This window comes from Gouania willdenowi, chromosome 17 (genome assembly GCF_900634775.1).
Source record: "Gouania willdenowi chromosome 17, fGouWil2.1, whole genome shotgun sequence".
NCBI classification, from domain to species: Eukaryota; Metazoa; Chordata; class Actinopteri; order Blenniiformes; family Gobiesocidae; genus Gouania; species Gouania willdenowi.
In genome coordinates this window covers 24,203,123-24,227,693 of record NC_041060.1, presented here as the reverse complement: position 1 = coordinate 24,227,693, position 24,571 = coordinate 24,203,123, and the positions used below count along the sequence as shown (strand labels likewise).

The following is a 24,571-nucleotide window of genomic DNA, read 5'->3' as shown; positions in this document are numbered from 1 at the left end:
AAAAAAAAAAAAAAAATCACTTCAATCAAAAAAACTTTTATATTAAAAAAAAAGTTTACTTCAATCAAAAATAAAAATTTTCAATCAAAGAAAAAAGTGTTCAAATGCAAAAAAATATTTGAGACCCAAATAATTGCATTTGAAACCGTTTTTTTTTTTGATTAAACTTTTTTTATTTTTGATTTAAGTAAAAAAAAATAATAATTGAAAAATGATTTTTTTTTAACTAAAACGTTTCATTATTATTATTATTATTATTATTATTATTATTATTATTATTATTGTTGTTGTTGTTGTTGTTGTTGTTGTTGTTGTTGTTAAATAATGAAGACACAAATCTACCTCCATTGATGCCTGATTTTTTTTTTTGTTTGATTTTTTGTTGTTTTTGAAATATATTCGGTGTGGTTTGTTAAAATACTTGTTTTTCAATAAAGCATGAAAAAAGCAACTACTTCCCTTTCTAACCATTTTGTGAGATTTTTAAATAAAGATAAAAACTCTTGTTGCACCAACAAACAAACACTAGGGGCGCTGTCGATAAAAAAACACACTGAAATCTGAGCGGAAGTTGATGTTTTGGGCGGAACCTTGATCACGAGAAGACAGGGACGCGGAACCACAGTAGTTTGTTTGTGTTTGTGTATTTGCTTGTGTGTCAGTTTGTTGTACGAGGTGAGCAGTGCAGGTTTATGTGAACAGAGATGAGATTAATCCGTCTTTAGTCACCGGGAGTCACTGTCCACTGCTGTCTGACAGGTACCAGGAGCGCCCTTGTTTATCACCTTGTTTGTGTAATTATTTTAACAAGGACTCACACACAAACCCACAATATCACGAAATGTCCAGTCTTTATACTGATTTATATACTAGTGTTCCTCAGTAAATCTATATTTACGAAGGTTGGTGGCGTACGTGAGCGTGGCCATTTCGATAACACTAAAAAGGAAGACATTTGTCAACATTCGACAAAACCAGATAATAGAGCTGCACGATTATGGCCAAAATGATAATCACGATTATTTGGATCAATATTTTAATCACGATTATTCATCCTGTTGGGGAAAACATCTGTCTTTTTATTTAACTTCTTTTTTTTAACAAACAATATGCGAACATTTTAGAGAGCTACAGAAAAGCTTTAACTCTCGGAGCATCTTTGTGACATTTTGGGTGTTTTTATTGGTTCAGCTCTCAATATTCTGCTCATTTTAAAGGCTTGCTATATGAAATATTGACATTATTGTTATTTCATTTTTTATTTGCTTAATTTCACATTCCTGTGTATTGGAAGTGTATAGAAAAGGAGATATGCATCATTCTGACACTTAGTACCCTCATAACCAAATTTGCCCCATTGACTCCCATTGTAACCACATATTTTTCACCCGAAAAAGAACTCCTAAGGACACATCAAAGCGATCAGCCTCTGAGGAAGACTGGCAGTCGAACTATGTCAGGAGATCAAAGTAAATTTCCTAAAGAATATTATCTGAATGAATGAAACCTTAACATTTCGGACATAAAAACAGTTTAAAAATGATAATACATTTTACGTCTATGGATATGTCCGAAATAGTTAAAAAGATCTAATGCGGTGAAGGTAAAAAAAAGTGTATATATTTAGTACATTTTATTGCACTTTAATGAGATGGACCGTTTGTGCACAAGGGTTAAACAAGAATAATGATAAATACAAAACGTACACAGAAATTTAAAATGTACTATGGGCTAACTAACTATATAAATACACAGTTTTCTAGCTTGACTGTCAGATGGACACGAACAGCTGACAGGAGTTTTATGAAGCAACGTTAGCTTTAGCCTTCATGCATTTATCGTATTTGAGTTTGTGATGTTTTTCAGGTGCATGGTTGAACAGATTAGTTGTGTTAACCTGCGGTGCAGACGCACGCACATGCACGCACACAACTCTAACTTTGCTGCACACATACTGTATATTCACCATAGAGATGCACATGGTTAATCAATAATAAAAACTCACCAGTTTTCTCGACTCCCGCCCACTTCTTAATCACGATTAAAATGTGATTAATTGTGCAGCCTTACTAGATAATATACAGAAGAAATGATAGCTAACTCATGATGGGCACCTGCCTGTTATATATCAAAAGAGCCTAGATTGTGTTATTGTTAATTCACAAATTAATTATTGATTTATAAATAGTGATTTACTTCACCCACTGGAGGAACGAACTTAAACTCTTTGACAATTTTTTATCTCTTGTTCAATGCCTTTAAACATGTTTCATTTATGGAAAAACTTGTTTGTTTGTTTTTGTTTTGTCTTTTATGTTGTCTTTCAGCTTTCTCTATAATCTGTAGAAATATGAAAGTTGCCTTATTGTTTGTATTTGTACTTCTTCAATAAAAAAGAAAAAAAAAATCTAAAATAAGAAAATCTGGCAACACTTTACTTGAAGTTTATTACATAAAGCTGACATTACGCTGTCATTATCTGTCATTAGCATGAATAATGTGTCATTAAACTGTCATTAAGTGTCATTCGCTAAATTATGACACCTTTTGTTAGGGTTCGGTAGGGTTAAGGTTAGGTTAACAAAGGTTTAGGGTAATGAACAACACTTAATGACAGCTTTTATAGCACCTTATTCATGCTAATGGCAGGTGTCATGTGATGATAATGGCAGTGTAATGTCATCCTTTATGTATAGGACTTCAAGTAAAGTGTTTCCGAAAATCTAAAAAAAAAAAAAAGTTATTCATGTGTTTTTTAATGTTGAAATTTTAGACTGCACAAACTAAAATCCAGTTTCAATGTGTGTGAATAACCTAATATGTTCACTAACAGTAAAACTACGACTAAAGTCCATGACAATGTTTCGTCGTCCTTCAGTTTCAGTTCATCTATTATGTGTGTTTGTTTGAATCCTGCAGACGCAGAGTAACATCACTCCTCCGATCTTTGCACCTGCGTTCCTCTGAGCGTTCCTGATGGAGCAGACGAGTCGGGAAGCGGTGAACACTGCAGTGCAGCGAGTGGCGGGAATGCTTCTGAGGTCCGATCAGCTGGATAAAGTAGAGCAGTACAGAAGGAGAGAGGCTCGGAAAAAAGCCTCAGTGGAAGCCCGGCTGAAGGTATTATTGTTTATATTGCATTATATTGCATTTGTAAATGTAGCACGAGCGTAATAAGGTTTCTTGTGTATGAATTGTGCAATACATATAATTTGCCCTGCTTTGACAGGTTGTTACAAATACTGTGGTTTGTTCTAATTGGTGTTTGGGCGGGGTTTTTTCAAATTTTTTAATAAGCAAAATAATTAATAAAGATTCATCATGTGTGCAACTACAAAAGTGAGATCAGATAGTGAGTTTACTATATATATATATATAACGTATCAGATGTACAGAAAGCCAGAGACCGAATTTAGACGTTTATGTCAGCTCAGAACAATAAGAATAAGAGGGATGTAACCAGTGTTATTTAGACAAGAAATTTTAATTCAGTTTTAGTTTTAGTCTTAGTCAAGATTTAGTCATCTGATTTGTTTTCATTTTAGTGTGATTTTAGTCGCCTAAAATGCCAAACAATGTTAGTCGACTAAATCAATAACAGATTTACTAGACAATTTTTTTACCGCTGGTATAGGAAACAAACTAAAATTTAACTTTATTTCAATACAAAAGCAGTACTGAATAACACAAACAGACTGTCAAGTTTGAAATTGTATCTTTCTCCCATAATAATGCAAACAAAAGTATTAATTTGCAATTCAAATTATTCAAAACAAATAGTGCAAACGTCAAAGATGTCAAAAATAAACTCAAAAACTAAACACAAAATAAGATAAAAACCAAAATAAATCGGAATTCACTTAAAACATACATTTCTAATTATTTTTAAAAAGCAGGGTTTCAACGTTTTAAATAGTACGCAAACTGCCATAAAATATGTCGACCGGATGTAGACGCGCTTCGCGCATGCGGCCAATGAGAGCCAAACAGGAATAATCGTCATTTCCCCTGCGCAGAGCAGTATCAAAACAAACATGGCAGCCGACACTGACAAGACCATCGCAGCTGCGCTCTGCTCCATTTTAAAAGGATATATAGTTGAACCCACAACAAGAAGAGGCTTTAAAACTGTAAGTTTGTACCGTACGACACGTTGTTTTCGTCTGCTGCCTCCGTTTAGGGAAAAAGATCTACACTTGTCGCGCTAATGTCGTCAGATCCGCTCATTTTTTGATTGGTTACTCTGCACGTGTTTGTCCCGCTCCACCAGAACTCAAACGCCTGGTGAGCATTTCCCGACTAATTGCCTGTATATGAATAATACAAGGCTACATCTCTCCCGTCTTCTCATTGAATTTTCATCACAGTCTATTTTCGTCTCGTCCTTTATTCGTTGACAATAATGTCAATCAATTTAGTCATAGTTTTGGTCTCAATCAATGACTTTTTTAGTTTGCATCTGCAAAATTATATTTGTGACTAAAATAGTGACAAAAATATTTAGTCAACAAAACTAACACTGGACGTAACTTCTTTCTGCAATAAAAACACAAAAACAACAACTAGAAAAGTTGCATTTCCAGTGAGAGTGCAGGTGTAAATTCTGATGGCTGGAAAAAAAGGTGCATCGATCCTTTCTTTTCTGGCTGTATTCAAAGAACCACATATTGTAGGACTTATAAAGTGGTATTGTTAGCAAGTAGGCAAGTATACCTATTTACAGGACATGTACAATTTTAGATGAGAGTTTAACCTGAGGCTGTACCTAGCTGTACATAATAGAAAAACTGAATTAGCAGAAAACGACATTGTTTTCGAAGAAGCATAAATAAAAAGTAGTTAAATATAGAGATAAGATGAAGCTATCAATGGAAAGAGCAGAAGTAGAACAATATTTTATGCTTTAAATGGTGTCAGGTTGAAGTATAGTATATACGGTTAAAGTTGAAATCTCTAAACTCCTTTGTCTGTGCGCTGACAGGCAGCCATCCAGTCTCAGTTGGACGGTGTGCGAACGGGACTGACTCAGCTTCACAGTGCTCTGCTGGACGTCAAAGACATCCAGAGTTCACTGGGTGATGTCAGCAACGACTGGAGGCAGAGCATCAACACCATCGAGAGCCTGAAGGACGTGAAGGATGCCGTGGTTCAGCACAGTCAGCTGGCCTCTGCCGTGGAGAACCTAAAGAACATCTTCTCTGGTACTCATCTCTGGGCCAGTATTCTTAGATTTCGTTCTAATCTGTGTTGTTTTTGGCAGCCTTTTTTGTTTTAGTCTTAGTCTTATGGATGAAAATGCTTATTAGTTTTAGTCGAGGGAAAATCTAAAAGGTTTTAGTCTAATTTTAGTTTTTAGGGGCCAAGCCCGCGGACCTGGGAGCCGCGGCTCCCAGTGAAATGTGCTGTGGAACCCTATTGTAATCTGATTAATTTTCCATTGGTAAAAATGGTGCTGCAGGTTAAACCATGCATGGGAGGGTTATGCAATTTGGAGGATTGGTCCAGACCCCTCCACTTACCTCGGATGCAAAAAATGACATATGTCCGCTTGCAGGAGGGGCTATAACTAAGGTCAACACAGCTGGGTGTGTAGTGGCTTTTATGACATCATCACTGTATGGACTCGCTGTTGATTCTACCATTGTCTGCATGGAGACAGGTTCACGTTCATAGGGGGTCTCACGTTCATAAGGGGCTCCATGGGCGCCGCAAAACCTGGTTCGCATGTGTGTATGCGAATGGACGGGCGAGAGAGAGAGAGAGAGCGGTAGAGCCGTGAGTGAGTGCAGTAGGATACGAGAGTTGGCCTAATGATTAGAGGAAAAGTGTTACTTTAGTTTAGCTGCAAATGTTTGGTGATTAACAGTTAATGTAATAAAGCTATTTCTCAGACAGATGTGTGTGCTGCTCCAATGCTGCTGCTAAAGTGAAGGAGGTTAACCCTGTAGTGATTGACAGTAACTTCAGCCCTGGATAATCAGCCTCTCTGCTTCTTGACCACCGTCAGGCTGCTGATCAGCAACGGTTAACACATGGATCATTTAGTTGCTTCTGAACACCAAGTCCCTTTGTTGAAGCTGCCATCATCCTCCATCAATGAAGTAATTAACTCAATTGCGTGTATGTATGACTAGTGACTACAGTGATGGGCGTGACCGAACAAGGCATTGCTGATATTTTTTTGGCTTCTGAAAGACAGATGACCCACATGAGAGGTGGAAATGTCGGCAATTTTGACCGTCTGACAGGCAACCTACAGTTTCGTCCAGTCTCGTCATGTCAAAGAAAACTCAACCATGTATATCGTCATGTTTTAGTCATAAAAGAGCGATGTTTAGTTTGTTGCGTCTCGTTAACATCATGAAGAAAAGGGGCATCAACGTCATTTCGTCATTGTTGAGGAAAACAACACTGGTTCTAATAGAAATAAGAGAAATGTTCAACATTTCATAGAAACAAGCCATAAAATACTGTTTGGAACACTTACAGCAGGTGTCACTAACAAAAGGAACAATCTGGCTTGGCAGAATGTAACGGCTACAACAAATGGTTTGATGTCCAAGCCAGTGCCAAAAATCCCAGGGTATAGCTGGATGTGCACTTACTGTCAAAATCCATCAAAGTATATCAATATTTAGTTTTATTCAGCTTATACATGTCGGCACACTCAACTCTAAAGCTTCTGGTGTCCACATGGACCTTATGTGAAAAGAAGATTTAAAACAGAATAGGAAAGGTATATTTATCATTAGAAATCAAATTAACTAATATATTTACTAATGTTTTCCTTACATTTTGGCTTATGACGGAAAGAAAATGTATTATTGGCTGCTGATGAGAGAGAAAACTGGAGTCGACAAGGACTTCATCTGATACAAAAAATCAACACATATCTTCAAAAACAAAAAGAAATTGTGAATTTTCCCCAATTTTAAAGTCTATTTTAAAAACCGTCTTCATGAGAAAGATGATTATGCTATAATCTGAAAATTGCATCGCACAATAAAATTTTACAATAAAATGATCTTAAATTAAGTTTGTCGTCGACAGTCCCAGAGATTGTGTCGGAGACGCAGCAGCTGATCGAACAGGCGGACCTGCTGCAGGCTCACAGGAAGCTGATGGAGCTGGAGAGCTCACGGGACGACCTGATGTACGAGCAGTACCGCATGGACAGCAGGAACACCAGCGACATGAACCTCATCTCCATCTACTTTGAAGACGTAAGAGACACGCACACAGTGACCCCTCCACAAAGCACAGGAAGCACTGGACCCTCTCTGCTCTCTTCCAGGTTCAGGGTCTGTCCGACGAGCTGGCCAAGCAGCTATGGATGGTGCTTCAGAGGTCCATGGTGACGGTGCGTCGGGATCCCACCATGCTGGTGTCAGTGGTTCGGATCATCGAGCGGGAGGAGAAGATCGACCGCAAGATGGTCGACCGGAAGAAACAGACGGGTTTCATCCCTCCAGGACGACCCAAACAGTGGAAGGACAAGATGTTTCAGGTCAGAGGGAGCACTTCTGTCTGTATCGGTCTGTTACACTCTGTAACTGTATTTAACTGTCTGTTTGTGGAAATGGCATACAAACGTACTACTGGTACTCATCTCATACTAAGTCTGATGTCAAAATGAGTATGTTGTGCGTTTATTCACGTTAGTTAGGGATGTAACGATTAATCCTAAGGCAGTTAAAAATCGATTCATAGGTATCACGTTCATATCGATTTTCTGAAAATTGAATCACAGTACTTTTTTTATATATTTAAACTTCTCTTGTCCAAATGCTGTGGCGGCGGGCGTAATCTTCTACTACTTTGTTTCTGGCCACCTTCTAATCTTAAACATGTTCATAGATTATTCCTTACCCCTTTAGCACCGAAAGAATATCTGTAATATTACTTGAATATCTGTAAAAGTCAGGTTTTTCTATTAGCTCTGTCTGCTAGCATAGCATCTCTTCTTTACTGCACAGAATATATGCATGCCAACCGACCACTGGGTTACCAACGTCCTCTGCTGGTCCAAACAAATATCTGACATAAATACAGTGCAGACTAGTTTTTTTTTTTAAAGTTCAATTGTTAAGGCACAAAATACATTTTCAGTTGCACTTTTAAAAATAAAAAGAACTATTATGCAGTTTTGCATTGTTTACTATAGAGCCAGAATTTATATTAATAGGCTTTTTCTTCATTTGTATTATTCCTTTATTTAATTCATTCAAGATTTATTTTTAGTTAAATTGCATTGTTTTGAATAGTTTATCAAGGGATTCTTTTGACAATGAAAAATAAAAGGAAAATAGTACAATATTTTCTAGTTTTTTTCCCCAAAAAAATAAAGGAATATTTTACAATCTAAAATAAATCGTGAGAAAATTGTATCGTGAACCCAGTATCGTGAATTGAATCGTATCGGGAGTTGAGTGAATCGTTACATCCCTATTAGTTAGTATGAAAATATTGAATACGTGAGAAATACCCAGATGTATACTATATTGGGACTTTTTTAAGTATGCACAGTGGGCACCTTAGTCATACTCAACCGCCTCATGATGCATTGTGAGCTGAATGTAAAATTGTACTGGGACCGGTTTCAAGTTAAAAGTCAAACATTCCCTTTTCAAAATAAAAGCATTTCTTCTTGTCTTCCTTTAGTTTTTAACCCTTTTGTAAATAGGGCTCTTGTTTTGAAGTTAACCGGATGTTTTGTCAGTAGCACAATAGCAGGTCTCCGAAAATCTCTGAAATGTTTCCGCAAGTTTTATGGATCAAATGACTTCATGTTGATATTCTACTTTCTCACTTAAAATGTTTTCATAATTTTCAAAGGTGGCGAAGCAATGGAGATATTTAGCCTTAGTGTAGGGCTGCACGATTTTGACCAAAAAAACCTAATTGCGATTTTTATGACAGATATTGCGATTTCGATTTGATTTACCATTTTTAAATATGTTTTATACATTTAAATGCATATGCATTTTATTATTTCTTTTCCAAATTCTGTTTTCCACATCAATTTTTTGAAATTCCGTTGTTTTAGAAATATTAATCTTTTTTTTTTTCAGAATATATTAGTTTTTAACTTCTGTGAGGAAACAAAATACTAATACAGTAAATTAAAAAAAACCCATAATTAAACAAAAATTTATGTCAAAAATAAAGTAAGATACAATTAAAAGGAAGATATAAGTTGTACTGTGAGGAAACAAAATAAATACTAATAAAAAAGAAAACTATAATTAAACAAAAATGTACGTCAAAAATAAAAATGTAATTAAAAAAAATAAAGTAAGATACAATTAAAAGGTAGATATAAGTTGTACTGACATGGATTATTTTGACTGCTCCTTTTTAATTATTTATGTCATATAAAGATGTATGAGAACAGCATTAATGTCACTGAATTTCCCCTCAGGGATCAATGGTCTGATCGGGTTTATTGATTAAGTTTTGATCAACTTAATTTTAATTAAACTAATTTAAATGATCCTGATGACATCATTCCAGAACCTAATGATTAAACAAAAATAAATGTGTAAGACACATCACGTGTAAGAAGTGTTTTTTCACCATTAGGGGCCAGAATATTTTACACTATCAGAAGTTTTCATTAATCTACGATATTTAATACTCTACAATCACTGGTATCAATGGTCTCGTCCACAACAACAGAACAACTTTATCCACAGATCTTCTGTAGCTCTGATGAGATGTTTAAACGCTCTGAGCAGGTGAAGCTGATTAAAGCTGACTCATGTTTTTACGGAGCACAGCAGCGCTACATGAGAAACGGACGGAGCTTTATAGACACGTTAAAGTTAAAAGTGGCACTGGTCGGCTCTGATTTAGGAGTCGGATGAATTACGTAGTTTTTTTTTTGCCAGTTTAGACGGTGTTTAGGTGGTGTGGGAAGGCCATTTCCGCATAAAAAAACGTCCTTTCCCTCACGGTGATGGCGTTTAAACCAGATTCTGTCCATTTCAGCGTTCATTAGTAGATTCCGTTTTCTTTGTTCGATTCCGTGATTCCATTAGCGTGGATTGTATAGGGCCCTAGTGTAGTTGTTAGCGCACTCAGAGGCTCGCTGCAGCGCATATAAGCGTGTGTCCTGTAGCCATCTCTGATTGGTCAGCAGCCCAGGAAGGCGGTTCTCTGCAATTCTGTATGGTGAACATATACAGTGGGGCAAAATTATTTAGTCAGCCACCAATTGTGCAAGTTCTCCCACTTAAAAAGATGAGAGAGGCCTGTAATTTTCATCATAGGTATACCTCAACTATGAGAGACAAAATGAGAAAAAAATCCAAAAAATCACATTGTAGGATTTTTAATGAATTAATTTGCAAATTATGGTGGAAAATAAGTATTTGGTCAATAACAAAAGTTCATCTCAGTACTTTGTAACGTACCCTTTGTTGGCAATGACAGAGGTCAAATGTTTTCAGTAAGTCTTCACAAGTTTTTCACACACTGTTGCTGGTATTTTGGCCCATTTAACCATGCAGATCTCCTCTAGAGCAGTGATGTTTTGGGGCTGTCGCTGGGCAACATGGACTTTCACCACCAACAGTCACTCACACACTACATTCAGACTAGGCAATGTGGGTGAAGTGTTTTGCCTAAGGACACAATGACAGATTCCACTGGAGCGACTGTCCCCCACTGTGGCACCTGGAATTCTCAGTGGTCTCCCATCTAACTACTAACCAGGCACAGACCTGCTTAGCTTCTGAGATATAACAAAATCAGGAAATGACAGGCTGGTATGGCCTTTGTGTCTCAGCGTTTTCTCCTTGTGTCCATCAGGTGTTGGAAGGAACAGTCAGCACCCGTATCGAGGGCACCCAGTCTGTGACCAGAGAAGAAGATAAGATGTGGCTGGTACGTCTTCTAGAAATCACCAGAAAATACGTCCTGGACGACCTCATTGTGGTGAAGAACCTAATGGTGCAGTGCTTCCCTCCACACTATGACACTTTCAACAGGTAAAAAGCCTGATCTAAACTCGGGGTCGGAACCCAACCTGCTGCATCATCCTTACCAAGAACTTATCAGCCCATAACTGTGTTTCCCATGTGTGTTGCAGGTTCTTCGGTCTCTATCATAATGCTGTGTCATCCCGTGTTAAAGAACTGGCTTCAGAGGAGTTGGAGGCTAATGAGATTGTGTCCCTGCTAACCTGGGTCCTCAACACTTACACAAGGTAAAACTGTCACAGTAGACACCTGCAGGTGGCACTGTTGCTCACTTTAGGAGTTTTTTTCTCTGTTTTAGTGCAGAGATGATGGGCCACCCCGAGCTCAGCTCAGAGTGTGATATCAATCTGCTGGAGCCTCTGCTGCCTCAGGACGTGGTCGGTGACTTGCTCAGCAAATACTTGAAGACCGTCACAGTAAGAAGAAGACACGCTAACAGAAACGCATGTAAAAACAATGACACACTTCAGGAGAACAACAGAGTTTGTTCTTCATAATACTCCATCTAGTACACCATCAGGTCCAAAATCTAATGTGGATGTGATTTTTGTTATTGTCTCATTCCAAATCAAGATCCTGTGTATGTGTTTGTGTGCTGAATGAACGGCGTGATACGACGCACATCCTGAAACTGTTATTTTATTTGCCATATACAACACAAAGACAGAGACATTTACAGAAAAGAAGAAGGAAAGAAAAAAGAAAATGCTGACAGGTTGCCATAGAGCAGTGTTTCTCAAATGGGGGTACGTGTACCCCTAGGGGTGGCACTACTGTAGATAGAGAGAGTGGAAAATGTACAAAAAAAGTGTCAGGCTTAATCCCATCTAGGCGTGAGATGAAATGATAAAAACTATAGAAATAAATCTGTTCCGGAGCCACTAAATCCGGGTTTTTCAACTTTGAAATTTTTAAATTATCATTCTTTTTTGTTAAATTAAAACAACACTCAATCTTAAACAACTGTATTTCTGTACTTTCACTTTGTGAAATATAAATCTAACTAAAATGCAGTAAAAAAATGTCTGAGCTCAAACATGATCAAAAACTAATTCTAGAAAAGAATTGTCTTTGGGGTCACCAGAAATTCTTGATATCAAAATGGGGTCACGATCCAAAAAAGGTTGGGAACCAGTGAACTAAATACTGTTTCTTTCCACTTATTTACAAAATGAGATTCTTTAAAATGTGTGTTATCACTCATTCATTCTATCATTATGCTCTGTAGTAGTTTTTGAACAATTTTCTATACAAAATGTTGTAGTCGGACAAAGGGGGTACTTGGATTCAGAAATAAGAGAAAGTTTGAGGAACACTGCCATATACGGCATAAACAGTATTTACAAATCTTACACATTATACTGGTAATACAGTAAGTGTGGGTGCGTGTGTGTGATATTCTTAAACATGTTTATAAATGATTCCGTACTGCATTGGAAAAGGTTTTTTCTTTTATTGTGATGAACTAATGGTTCAGATTAATGTCAATAACATCATAACTTCTGTTGAGGGACGTCATCAGTTATAATGAACTCCAGTTGAACCACTACACCCAATATGTAAAACGCACTTTGTCTACAAGTGCTTGTTTAGAACGGGGGACACCAAATATTCCTCCTTACTGTTTCCATCATGCAGCATCTTTCACTACCTTCTTAAACCTTCACATTGAATGGATATGCTCAGTGATTGAGTACAAAACTCTCATGTTTGTGTGAAGTGTATCACACACTGATCGTCTTTCTGTTTGTCTGTCTTTAGTCTAATATAACTGGCTGGCTGCGGAAAGCTCTGGAGACTGATAAGAAGGACTGGCAAAGAGAATCGGAGCCCGAGGCCGACCAGGACGGCTACTATCAGACAACGCTGCCCGCCATCGTGTTTCAGGTAACGTCAGCTTCTGTGAGAAGACATATCGACAAGCGTCACCACTTCTCTGTTGATGTTTTCCTAATGCCTTCTGTTCAGATGTTCGAGCAGAACCTGCAAGTTGCAGCACAGATTAATGGAGAATTCAGAGAACAAGTCCTCAAGCTTTGCCTCAAACAGATGAACAGTTTCCTCCACAGGTAGTTTGTCATTTTACAGCCACGATACACAGATCAGTAGAAATCTATAAAAATATCCTCCTGGCAAGTAGTGATTATGAGATACTGACGTCATAATTATAAGTTAAGAGAGAGTCTTAATTTTGTGATTCAAATGAATTTATTTTGGGATTAAAATCATAATTAGAGATTTTCCAAAGAAAAAAAATGAAGTGATGTCATTTTATCTCATAGTGTTCTGCAGGAAGAGAACGTCTATCATTACACAGACATTTAAAGCACAGCACAGCTACAGAGGAAAGTTAAACAGCACAGACATGCACAAGCACGCAAAGACTCACTAAAAGAGAATTAAAAAAAAAATAATTTTAATTAAAAAAAAAAAGGGCCAAATTAAACATATGTTACAGCATGGAAACCAGTTGACAGTAGACAAGACCAGGTGTGAGGCTTCTCTTGATATGAATAACTAATAAGTCACAAAGACTTATTTAAAAAGAAAAAAAAACAGCAGCAGGAATAGAATTGAATAGAATGACCTTTATTATCATTACACAGTTATACAATGAGATTTGAGAGCTTCTCTCTTTCACATTAAAGCTCCTCAGTTTCCTTATATAAACGCTGTTGAGCTTTTGCTAATCTGTAATTAATGTTAGCATTCCATATCAGTTTGTTGTTGATTATTGTAGTCAGATATGTGTATTCTCTCAGTTATTGATGACCACAGGGGTAAACGATTAAACAGTTTTCTCATGCTGGGCGATATATTGATATTTTAATTTAAATCTATATATTTATAAACACGATATATCGTTTTTGTCGATAGAGTTCATTTTGAGTTAAAATAGCAATACATTTGTTTCCATTGGGCGCAAGTCCGCACCTACTTCTCCGTTCCCTCTCCTGTGTCCATGTCTCTCAAACACAGCCACTCTGCTCTGAATCCCTCGCGCTGATGAACCCCCCCCCCGCCACCCCCCATCCCCCATCCTCCTCTCACTCACCTCTGCAGCGATAACATGCAGACAATGTCTGCTACCGAAAAGTTGGTTTGTACAAAAAAAAGAATGGTTCAATAATTTGGAAATGGTTTGGCTTCAGAGTGTCGGGTCAGATGACCAGCAGCAGAGTGTGTTTTGTAAGGAATTTGTAAAGCTCCGTCCATGCGCTCAGTACAAGTCAGGAAGTAAGCAGGTCTGACTCAAACCTACATTATTATGGCCCTTAAAGGGACAGTCCTCAGAAGGCCATCATTACAGCATGCGTGTGTATCTGTGTGTGTTCATAGTGGTAACTGTTTATATTCTGTATGTCACATTGGACAATAGTAACTGATAAATTCACAATTGTCAGTAATAATAAATAATTGATAGTTATTTATAATAATTAAAATAGAAAGTGTCTGTTTGTACGGTTGCCATACGGACAACCCCCAGTGCTATTGGTACGTAGCGTCTTAGGGTTAGAGTTAGGTTATAACCCCATATTGCAACAATTTTAGGGTTAGGTTTAGTCTTAGTCACGTAACCTAAACTGGCCAATGACTGACCTATCACGTGACCTAAACTGGCCAAATAGGGGCGCTGCGTATGGATAGAATGTCGGCATATTGATACGGCAACTGTACGGATAGCAACTGCCATTAAAAAAAACTGTGCAGCACTTTGGTCAGCTGAAGTTGTTTTTAAAATGTGCACAAATGCACAATTTGTTTCATGAATGTTTATATTGTTTTCTACACTTGTGTTAATAAAGGTCCCGTTGTGACATTTGGCATGTGGCTTTAACTGACTTACCTTATTTTAATGGTTTGCCTCTGAAAAAAAGAAATTAACAGGTAAGCTATGCTATATGTAATGGTTAGGGGAAACCCCAATTACAATTAATCACAGAGAAAATATCAATATATATTGAGTATTGCCATTCTTGTTTGATTGTATGCATCAAAGCAAGGGCAAAATATTGAGATGTGTGTCATACAGTATATCGTCAGATACCTTGAAAATATTGAGATATTGCCCAGCCCTACAGTTTTCCGAAAATCAATTATCATTTCTTTAGTCTTCTTTCTATTTAAAATCAATGAGTTATCAATGCACCTGTTGTAGGAGTGATTTATCTCAGCTCTATGGTTACTCTGTCATTTTTTTATCATTTAAAAGTCCAATCAGAGCAACATCATCAGCAAACCTAATTGATGTGCAACTATCCTGGTCACTAGTGCAGTCACTGGTGTTGAGTGTGAATAAAGGACACAACCCTGTGGCACTACAGGACTAGTGCCGATTAAAGTTGACTGTCCATTAATTTAAACAAACTGTTGCCTGTTTGTGATGAAATTAAATATCTACCTGATGAGGGTTTGATTGATGGCTCTCGGAAAAGAACGCGTTACTCGGTCCGTTTGTCCCTGTTTTGATGCACGTGTAGTGTCTCAGATGGAAGCAGCTCAAACAGCTGAGAGCAAGACCTTATATAAAAAATTATGAATAAAGAGAACTGTACATGTATGTATTTGTTTTAATGTAAAGACTTATTGATACATTATTAAGATGTTGACATTTATTGAACTATCCTTCTACTATAATGAGAAAAGCTAACATTTTAAGAAAATAACTGCAAAAGTATCAATATTGAGCTTCAGTTTATTTACGCATCCCTATTACAACTGACAGACCACAGAGGATTTTACTTTATTTGTTTTGTTTGTATGACCAACAAAAACATCAGCCACTTATCGACTAACTGTGACTCAGCATTTTGCTGTGAACATTTCACTTCTCTGAAGTCCTTGAGGTACTGTGTATAAGTAAACTGTGACATAGGAAATAGTAGTGGGACAAACACTCCATTAAAGCATGGAATACTCAGAAAAAAAGCTGCTGCTCACACATAGTGTTCTTCCATTTGCTCCTTACTGATCATGGAAATGTATAAAACACTGAAAATGTGAACAGCATGTGGCTTGTATTGTATTGTACTATGCATTTTCATGAAAGGAATATAAGAAATGAATAAAGAAATGTAAATGAATGAATGGGAGCTCCCCAGACGGTTTACAACATGACAGAGGCTGGACGCTGACGCCTTTTGTTGTTATACTCTTAAATTTAGTTACATTTTTTTATAGCTCTGCTTATTTTTTAAGTCTATCAGCGCCTACTGTGTTTTACCCCGACTCTCACTGAAACATGGTTTTGTATCCGCTACTCGTACAGTGAGCACCTTGGTTGTCGAATAGACATTTTTTCTGCATTGAAACTTGTAACTGACTTATTGCTTAACATTATGATTTTTCATGGGAATATTGTAGTTTTTTTTTTTTATACCCATCAGCAATGACGTTTGCGTAGATCGTAAACTCACACGTATGTGTAGGTGTGTGCGGTGGTATCTGCCCCGTCAGGGAATTAACTGTGATATGTGTTTGTGTGCAGGTACAAAGAGGAGGCCGTGAATTACAAAGAGGAGCATCTGAGAGACCGACAGCTGCCGCCGTGCTATGTTCACTACATGATAGCCATCATCAACAACTGCCAGACCTTCAAGTAAGTCTTTGTTTTCCACACAGACGTGAACGGAAGGTCACGCTCAGCAATAAGTCATCAAATAAAAGAAAAAACAAAAATTGAACATCACTTAAGTTTGTTCAATTTTTCTTTTGTTTTTTTTTTTCTTTTGTTAATGGGAAACAAAAAGCTATCAGCAGCAGGTTAGAATAGAGCAGAGGTCTAGTTATTAGTTTGATATACTCTATATGTTTTAAAGATGAGTCCCAATGGGTCACTTTGGACCACTGGAGATAATAAACTTATTAAATGGAGGCCTTAAGAGATTAAAATAAAAGCTTAATAAAGTAGATTGCCGTGTGCATATAGTGAGAGTGGATATTATGACACCATTAGGGAGAATTTAGCAAAAAGCAAAGGTGAGAAAAGAAGCCTCCGAGTTTGTGACAAAAAAATGACTCCAAGCAGCCATTATAAGAGTTTCAATAAAAGCTTAGTTAAGATAGAGCAGAGTATCATCTGCATACAGTAAGAATGGATGATATTATACCATTAGAGAGATTACATCAGAAGGTAATGGTGTAAACGATTAAGAAAAGAGCCTCTAGTTCTTTAAGAACATTCAAAAAATGTGATTATTTTGTTAGAATATTATGATAATTAAAATTAAGGAGAGGTAAAATAAACCAGAGTTTTTTCTGCATACCGGGAGCGTGGACATTATTACTCAAAATAGTTTTTATCATCTGAGAAATATCTCCAAAGTGAGGAATCTGCTGTCTAAATCAGATCTTGAAATGAACATCCACGCGTTCATTTTGTCACGTATTGATTACTGTAATTCACTTTTCTCCTGTTTTAACAAGTCGACTCTAAAAAGACTAAAGATTGTTCAGAATGCTGCTGCCAGACTTTTGACCAGTACACCCAGAACAGCCCACATTACCCCCATTCTTTCCGGTCTTCATTGGCTTCCAGTTAATTTTTGTATTGAGTTTAAAATTCTAGTCCTTACTTTCCGTGCGATGCATGGTCAGACCCTCAATACATTGCTGACTTGTTGTGCCCCTACACTTCAGACCGCACCCTTCCGTCCTCAGGCCAGGGTCTCCTTATGATCCCAAAGACTCATTTTAAAACCTTAGGTGACCTGGCGTTCACCAAGACTCTGGAATAACCTACACCAGTCCCTCTGTGAGCTTTACTGTGTGGACTCTTTTATAAAACATTTGAAGACGGCGCTTTTCAGAAAGGCTTTTGGTTAAATTGCTTTTAACTTTTATTATCTTTTTATGATGTTCCTCCTGTTGTTTTAAATTATCTTGTGTTTTAATATCCTTTTGTGATGATTCTGCTGCTGTTCTAGTTTCATTTTTGCCTGTACAGCACTTTGTGATTTTATCTGTGAAAAGCGCTATAGAAATAAAAATGTACTTACTTATTTACTTACTTATAATTAGTGTATTAAAAAAGGAAACGGTGTAAAAATGTAGGAAAGAGCCTCCAGTTTTGTAATAAAAGTCAAAATCTATTTAGATTTTATTTGTTTGACACCAAATACAACAGAGACATCTAATGGCAGGAACTTTCTGCCTTTGTGGGCTTCAAGAAAGGAGGTGTCAGAATAGTTACCACAGAGAAAACTGCTCCGCTTTCATAGCGACGTCGCTTTTTGGATGTTATCTCATCCTGTCATTGAGAAGCAGAGCGTTAATTGTTTATCCACTACTAATAGGGAATGTGGGCTGGGTTTATATCATACTCATAGACAGGTTAGTTTTACCTACTGGTGATGTGAAACATGGTTTGTTTCTGAAGGACATTGGATGAGTTGAACTAAAAACATTGTGAAATGGAGCAGGGTTTCATCAGCATAGAGTAAAAGTCAGTATTCTGATTTTCACAGACAATATTTATATTACTTTATTGTAATCTGTGTTTATCTTTGGTACCATGTCTAAAAGCCAGCTCTCTTACACTCCACAGGGAGTCCATCAGCAGTCTGAAGAGGAAATACTCTCCATCCTCGGAGCAGACAGACTTCGACGCTGCCATTGAGAGAACTTTAAACGAAGTGGCCAAAGAGGGCTGTCAATTCCTGCTGGATGAAGTGTTCCTCGACCTGGAGGTAAAACACCAACACCTCACTGGATTTATAGTGTAAAGAAAAACAGAATGTGTCCATATGAACAGTGAAAGAGACAATGGAAGAAAAAGGAGAGACCTCCAGAATGAGAGAAGTGAACAGTGTAGAGCAGTGGTTCTCAAATGGGGGTTCGTGTACTTATCTAAAAATGTTTTTCTGAATTATTATTCTTTTCATTTTTTTATTTAAAACACACAATCTTAAACAACTGTGTTTCTAAAATTTCAAAGTAAAAAAACAAAAAAAATCTGAACTCAAAAAAAAGGTCTTTGGGGTCTCCACAAATTCTTGATATCAAAATGGGGTCACGATCCAAAAAGGTGTGCGGACCACTGCACTAAATACTGTTGCTTTTTACGTAATTACTCAATGAGATTCTTTAAAATGTGTGTTATCACTCGTTCATTCCATCATTATGCTCTGTAGTTGTTTTTAGACAAAATGTTGTAGTCAGACAAAGGGGGTACTTGAGCCAAAAAAGTTTGAGAACCACTGGTGTAGAGAACATCAGTCAGAATATCACAGGCTGGTTGGACTACAGATACAGATCAGATCGGGAAGTAGAAAAGACGAGATGGTTTAATAATTTAGCTTTCACTTTGGTGTATTTCACACCTCATAATAACAAATAAATAATTTACAATATTTACAAGGACACGGCTGCCTCTGCAAACTGAATTATTAATGCATATGAAATGGATTTCCCAATGATTTAAGTTTTGAATGAATATGATTTGGTTTCTGCTCTGAACAGAACCATCTGACTGAGCTGCTGACCAGGAAGTGGCTGACAGGCTGTCACGCTGTGGACACCATCTGTGTGACGGTGGAGGACTACTTCAATGACTTCAACAAGATCAAGAAACCTTTCAATCAGGTATGAGGTCACAACCACTGCCTTAACTTTGAGCTGCACCCTCAGCACCAGTGTTTGAGCCGTGCTGATTGGGCCTTGTGTGCAGGAGATGACGAGCGAGGCACTGCGCAGGGTGGTGGTAGAGTACATCAAAGCCATCATGCAAAAGAGAATCACCTTCAAAAATGCTGAAGAGAGGAAAGAAGGAGCAGAGAGGATGATCAAAGAGGCTGATCAGTTCAAGTTCCTCTTCAGGAAGCTTTCAGCGGTAAGGAAACACAAATGGAGGGGATTTTAAGGATGTGGACATCTTTTCGTGTCAAAAAACTAAAAATGTTAAACTTCTCAGTGAGTAAGGTTGGTCATCTCCTCTACTTTTGTTTCCTTCTTATTTTCTTCATCCATTCGCCAATGTGTGTTGGTGTTTCCATAGCCTCACACACAGAGCCATCTATTATTTAATGCCACACACACAACCGCCACTACAAACCTCCTGATTTCTCTATAAATCAAGTCACAAGGATAGTTTTAGATATGAGGATTAGGAATTACAGGTATTTGTGTACAAATTTACAATGTAAAAAAAAAAAAAGATAAATACTTATTATGGTACATATACCAGAAAAACCTACTTAAAGAGTATCTAAACCCCTGTTTTCTGTTGACCTGCCACTAGGGGGGAAATTTAAAAAATGCCTTGATTATGGGCGGGGCTCTTGATGCAGTGAGACATACCCACTCAGGTAGCCGGTCAGTGCTGGCAGTTAGAGAGCGCTATCTTCTCAACTACTACACACAATGCACAGCCCACAAGCATAAGCCACACAGACGCTATATTAGTCACAAACAGTTCCTGCTGCCGCCATGAGTCTCAGAACACTGGGGCCTCACACACACTTAAAGACACACACAGCAGCGAGAAGTACATGCACGTTCCCGCACACGCAGAAACAAACAGGGATACACACAATATGTGTCTGTACATACACACATTAGGGGTTGAACAGACTAGTCAACTTCAGTGTAGGATCGCGACTCTGTCCACATGACGTCGACTAGTCGCAGTACCTGACTTTTGCCCAAGATGGCGGCGCAACACACCAAACGAGGGTCCTAGTACCCCTGCACCGAAAGGCAGTACAACATCAAGTGTTTCCCGCTCCTTGCTGGTTTGTGCTCAAACTGAAGCCGCAGCGGTCACAGATTTTTTTGGGTCACAAATTTTGGCACAACACAGGCTTTGGTGAAGAAAGCCAAAGCTACCGTGAAAACAGCCTAAACAAAGTCTAAACGACCAGCTCTGAGGAAGCCTCGGGGCTAAACAGTTACCGTAGACTCACGGTAGGAGAAGCAGCAGTGTTCCTGGGTTTACTTAGCTTCTACAGCATGTCCCGACTGGTCATGTTGTGACAAAGTCTGTGACCCGATAAAATTTGTGACCGCTGTGGCTTCTCTACGGTAGAGAAGAAGAGTGCTACGTGAACTGGGTAAATATCTTCGTAGCTATTAAGGAGCTATTTACTCCCCCTTAAACATGATGCTGAAGTACAGTAAATGCAGACTGGAGAAGAATTACAAACGTGTTTAAGGGGGAGTAAATGTCCGCCGAGAAGCTGCAGGGGTTATAACTGTCGACACCTGTGGTCACAGATTTTTTTGGGTCACAGATTTTGGCACAACACCGGCACTCAGCTGCCGCTCAGCTTCGACTCTCGGTGACGTCATCGACTAGCCGACATCGACTCAACTATGCACATAAAGTTGACTTTTAAAATTATGAAGTCGTTCAACCCCTAACTTACATAGCTTGACGAACCTTCTGAGTAGACCAGAATCTGCTCTTTATAGAAGCTCAAAGTCAAAAACATCACCGCAGGAATGCACGGAGCATCGAATTCCCCAATAGAACTGTCAATCAATGCTCACTGAGGGCCGTGATTGGAGGAAACCCTCCTCCCTCCTCTCAGCTTTTATAGAAGGGGCGGGGCCAACAGTGACAGTTGGTGATGCACAATGGTCACCAGAATCCGTCTCAGCCAATAACAAAAATCAGTTTTAATAGTCGGTGCTCAAACCCTGAGAGGCCAGTGACTGACATTTTACAACTAAATACGCTAAATTAAAATACTTTTACTAAAATTATAAAAGTTGGACTAAGAACAGTTAACAGCACTACTTAATACCCAAATACACATGTATTCAGCAGAAAAAAGTGGGTTTTGCTATTCTTTAAGTAAAGTAACCAAGTACTTTTACTTTGTTACTTCAATCTGCACTGTACTTTTGAACTAAAGAAAGATGTACAGTACGTTGCTTCAGCAAAATGTAGCTTCCTGTTCGTGTACGTGCACAAAAGTTTCATGGTCGAGGTCTGTTCTTGCCTCTATTTATATACCTCAGCCATGGAGGTTGTGTTTTTTCTGGCTTTCGTTGACATTTTTAGGAAATATCCAACATGAGATAAGGAACAAGTGATTAGCAATTTTTACTTTGCTGATGAATTCATGAATTATGACCGAGTGTTAAGTTTTGTTTCGCTTTTTGTTTTGATCATACAACAGCCACGTGCTAGAACGTTCTTCCAAGCCTTTAAAGTGTGAATGATCATGGTGACAGATAACTGGTTTGCGCTCTCTGAGTGATGTTGTTTATTGATACCCGTGGTTCAAATATTAGCTTTTGCAAGTCTTTTGATAATAAAATAATTCTGTTCATTCAGTGATTTTCAACCAGTGGCATTTAAATCATAATTCAGTTTCACTCCTCCAAACCAGTAGATAGCAGAGCAGGACTCTAGAGATGATGGAAATGGTTTGATCATGTGTTGTGGCTCATTGATGCTTTCTATAATGTGGGCCCATCTCGCTGTCCTCTCATATTCCCTGTAAGAAATAGAAGAATATAACGCTCGCCTGTTGAAATAAAGGTTTACTATTACTTCTGCAGCTGCTAATTCTAGTTTAAACAAACCAGCGTGAATAAAATTGTGTCCTTTTTTTTTACTACAAAGTTTAATTTTGAGCGGCTCCTCTGTGCAGGGTGAAGACACCGACCGGCTGTGTGGCGCCATCAGTGCCATTGCTGAAGTTTTCAAGCTGACAGACCCAACCCTGCTTTTCCTGGAGGTCACCACGCTTGTATCCAAATACCCTGATATCAGGTAAACCACTGGTTCTCAAACTTTTTTGGCTCAACTACCCCCCTTTCTCTTACTTTTGAATCCAAGTACCCCCTTATGTCCGACTACAACATTTCGCTCAGAATTCTGTGAAAGCACAACTGATATAGAGCATGATGATGGAATGAATGAGTGATAAAGAATCTCATTTTGTAAATAAGTGTATGAAGCAGTATTTAGTGCTTCCTGAATAGATTTATTTCTATACTTTTTGTCATATCCAATCATCTCCCTCTGAACCTCGTATTTTCAGTTCCTGTTCTAATCAAGATCATTTCTACTATCGTTTTGTGTCATTTTTTGTGTTCTTGGTATCATTTTGTGTATTTTGTTGTTGTTTGTTCTTTTTATTTTTCAGTATATTTTTCTATTATTATCCCCGCCACAAAGTGTGGAAGGTAGATATAGGTTTGAGCTCCCTCCGTCCGTCCGATTTAAAGGGGACAGCTTTTTTCAGAAACTGTTTAAGATAGTATAACCAATTTTGGTGTGTGGCTTCAGGGTATCAATACCTTGATGGAGTTCAAAAATGAGAAGCGCACAATCATTTTTTCCAGAGTTATTGCCCTTGTTCCGTTTTTTGGACTCTGTTCGAGGTTTCTTCGAAGGGGACAGCGTTTCTCATAAACTGTTTAAGATAGGATAACTAAATTTGGTGTGTGGCTTCAGGGTATCAATACCTTGATGGAGTTCGAAAATGAGAAGTGCACAGATATTTTTCCCAGAGTTATTGTTGTTGTTTTTTTGACTCTGTTTGAGGTATCTTCAAAGGGGACAGCTTTTCTTACAAATCATTTAAGATAGTTAACAATTTTATATTCTGATGTGATAATATGTTTTTATGTATACAGCTAAGTTCTTAGATTTAGGACATTTAGGAAAAGGTTGTGCGTTATAATGACAACCAATCTGGCGGGGGATCTTGATGACTGTCTTGTTTTGTGTGTTTTTGTTGTCATTTTTGTGTGTTGTTGGTGTTATTTCAATTATTCTATCTCAGTGAGCATGTGTTGCTGGTGTTGTTTGGTTGTGTCTCATTTTGTTTTGTATGTTTCATTGTTATTTTTGTGTATTTTGTACATTTCTTGCACACAGAGTTTAATTCAGAAGGGAAGGGGTGACAAGGAGCGTCTCACCATTTTACAAACCCGAGCTTTCAATCTTTATTTTGAATTACGTTCAGTGAGGTTTTTCTGGTTTTTCTCCACAGGGAGGACCATATCCAGGCACTGCTGGCCGTCCGTGGTGATGCCAGCAGGGAAATGCGGCAGATGATCATCGGAACCCTCAGTGAAAACAAAGTGTCGTACTCCGCCTCCATTCAGCCCATCTTCAAAGACATCACCGTGCCCACCAACACCATGACGACCATGACAACCATGACCTCCATGGCAACTGCAAAGCTTCTCAAATAGAAGTCACTGTCTCCACCTCCAGTGGTCATAAACAGAGATGTTTGTTTGCCGTGATTAACATTCTGATTTTTGTCTTTCTTCTCTGAAAGATGTGTTTGCTTTAGAAAGGCAATAAAAACAGTTGTAACAATGACTTTTTGTCATTTCTGACAAGAAATCTTTTATTTCTTTTCCACAGCCTTGTAACTATATTCAATTGGTACTACTCATGCCTATAGTATTCAAACCTCCATAAGGTAGTTGACGGAATAACATTGTGTGGTGTCGAAGTGGAACAATTGTAAAACTCCAGTTTAGGGACTCTAGTGGAAAAAGTCAGTCATTTATTCAAATTAACACCAATTTCACCAAAAGATTAGTGAACCTATTCTTTTCTTGTTTCACAGGAAAGGTAACCACAGTGTGGAGGATTACCCCAATGTCAAATAACGAAT

The 24,571-nt window shown here is 38.0% G+C and overlaps 1 protein-coding gene across 1 annotated transcript; it reads left to right on the top strand.

The window, feature by feature from the left end:
• The first annotated feature begins 570 nt into the window (after positions 1 to 570).
• On the top strand, positions 571 to 24,270 carry exoc3 (exocyst complex component 3). Its single transcript, XM_028472581.1, has 16 exons — positions 571 to 759; positions 2,920 to 3,120; positions 4,982 to 5,201; positions 7,051 to 7,223; positions 7,295 to 7,507; positions 10,813 to 10,991; positions 11,093 to 11,209; positions 11,281 to 11,398; positions 12,744 to 12,869; positions 12,951 to 13,051; positions 16,471 to 16,581; positions 18,529 to 18,670; positions 19,443 to 19,565; positions 19,651 to 19,812; positions 22,583 to 22,704; positions 23,933 to 24,270. The coding sequence occupies exons 2-16, from the start codon at positions 2,977 to 2,979 to the stop codon at positions 24,135 to 24,137; spliced, it is 2,256 nt and encodes a 751-aa protein (XP_028328382.1). The 5' UTR covers positions 571 to 759; positions 2,920 to 2,976; the 3' UTR covers positions 24,138 to 24,270.
• The last annotated feature ends 301 nt before the right edge of the window (positions 24,271 to 24,571 follow it).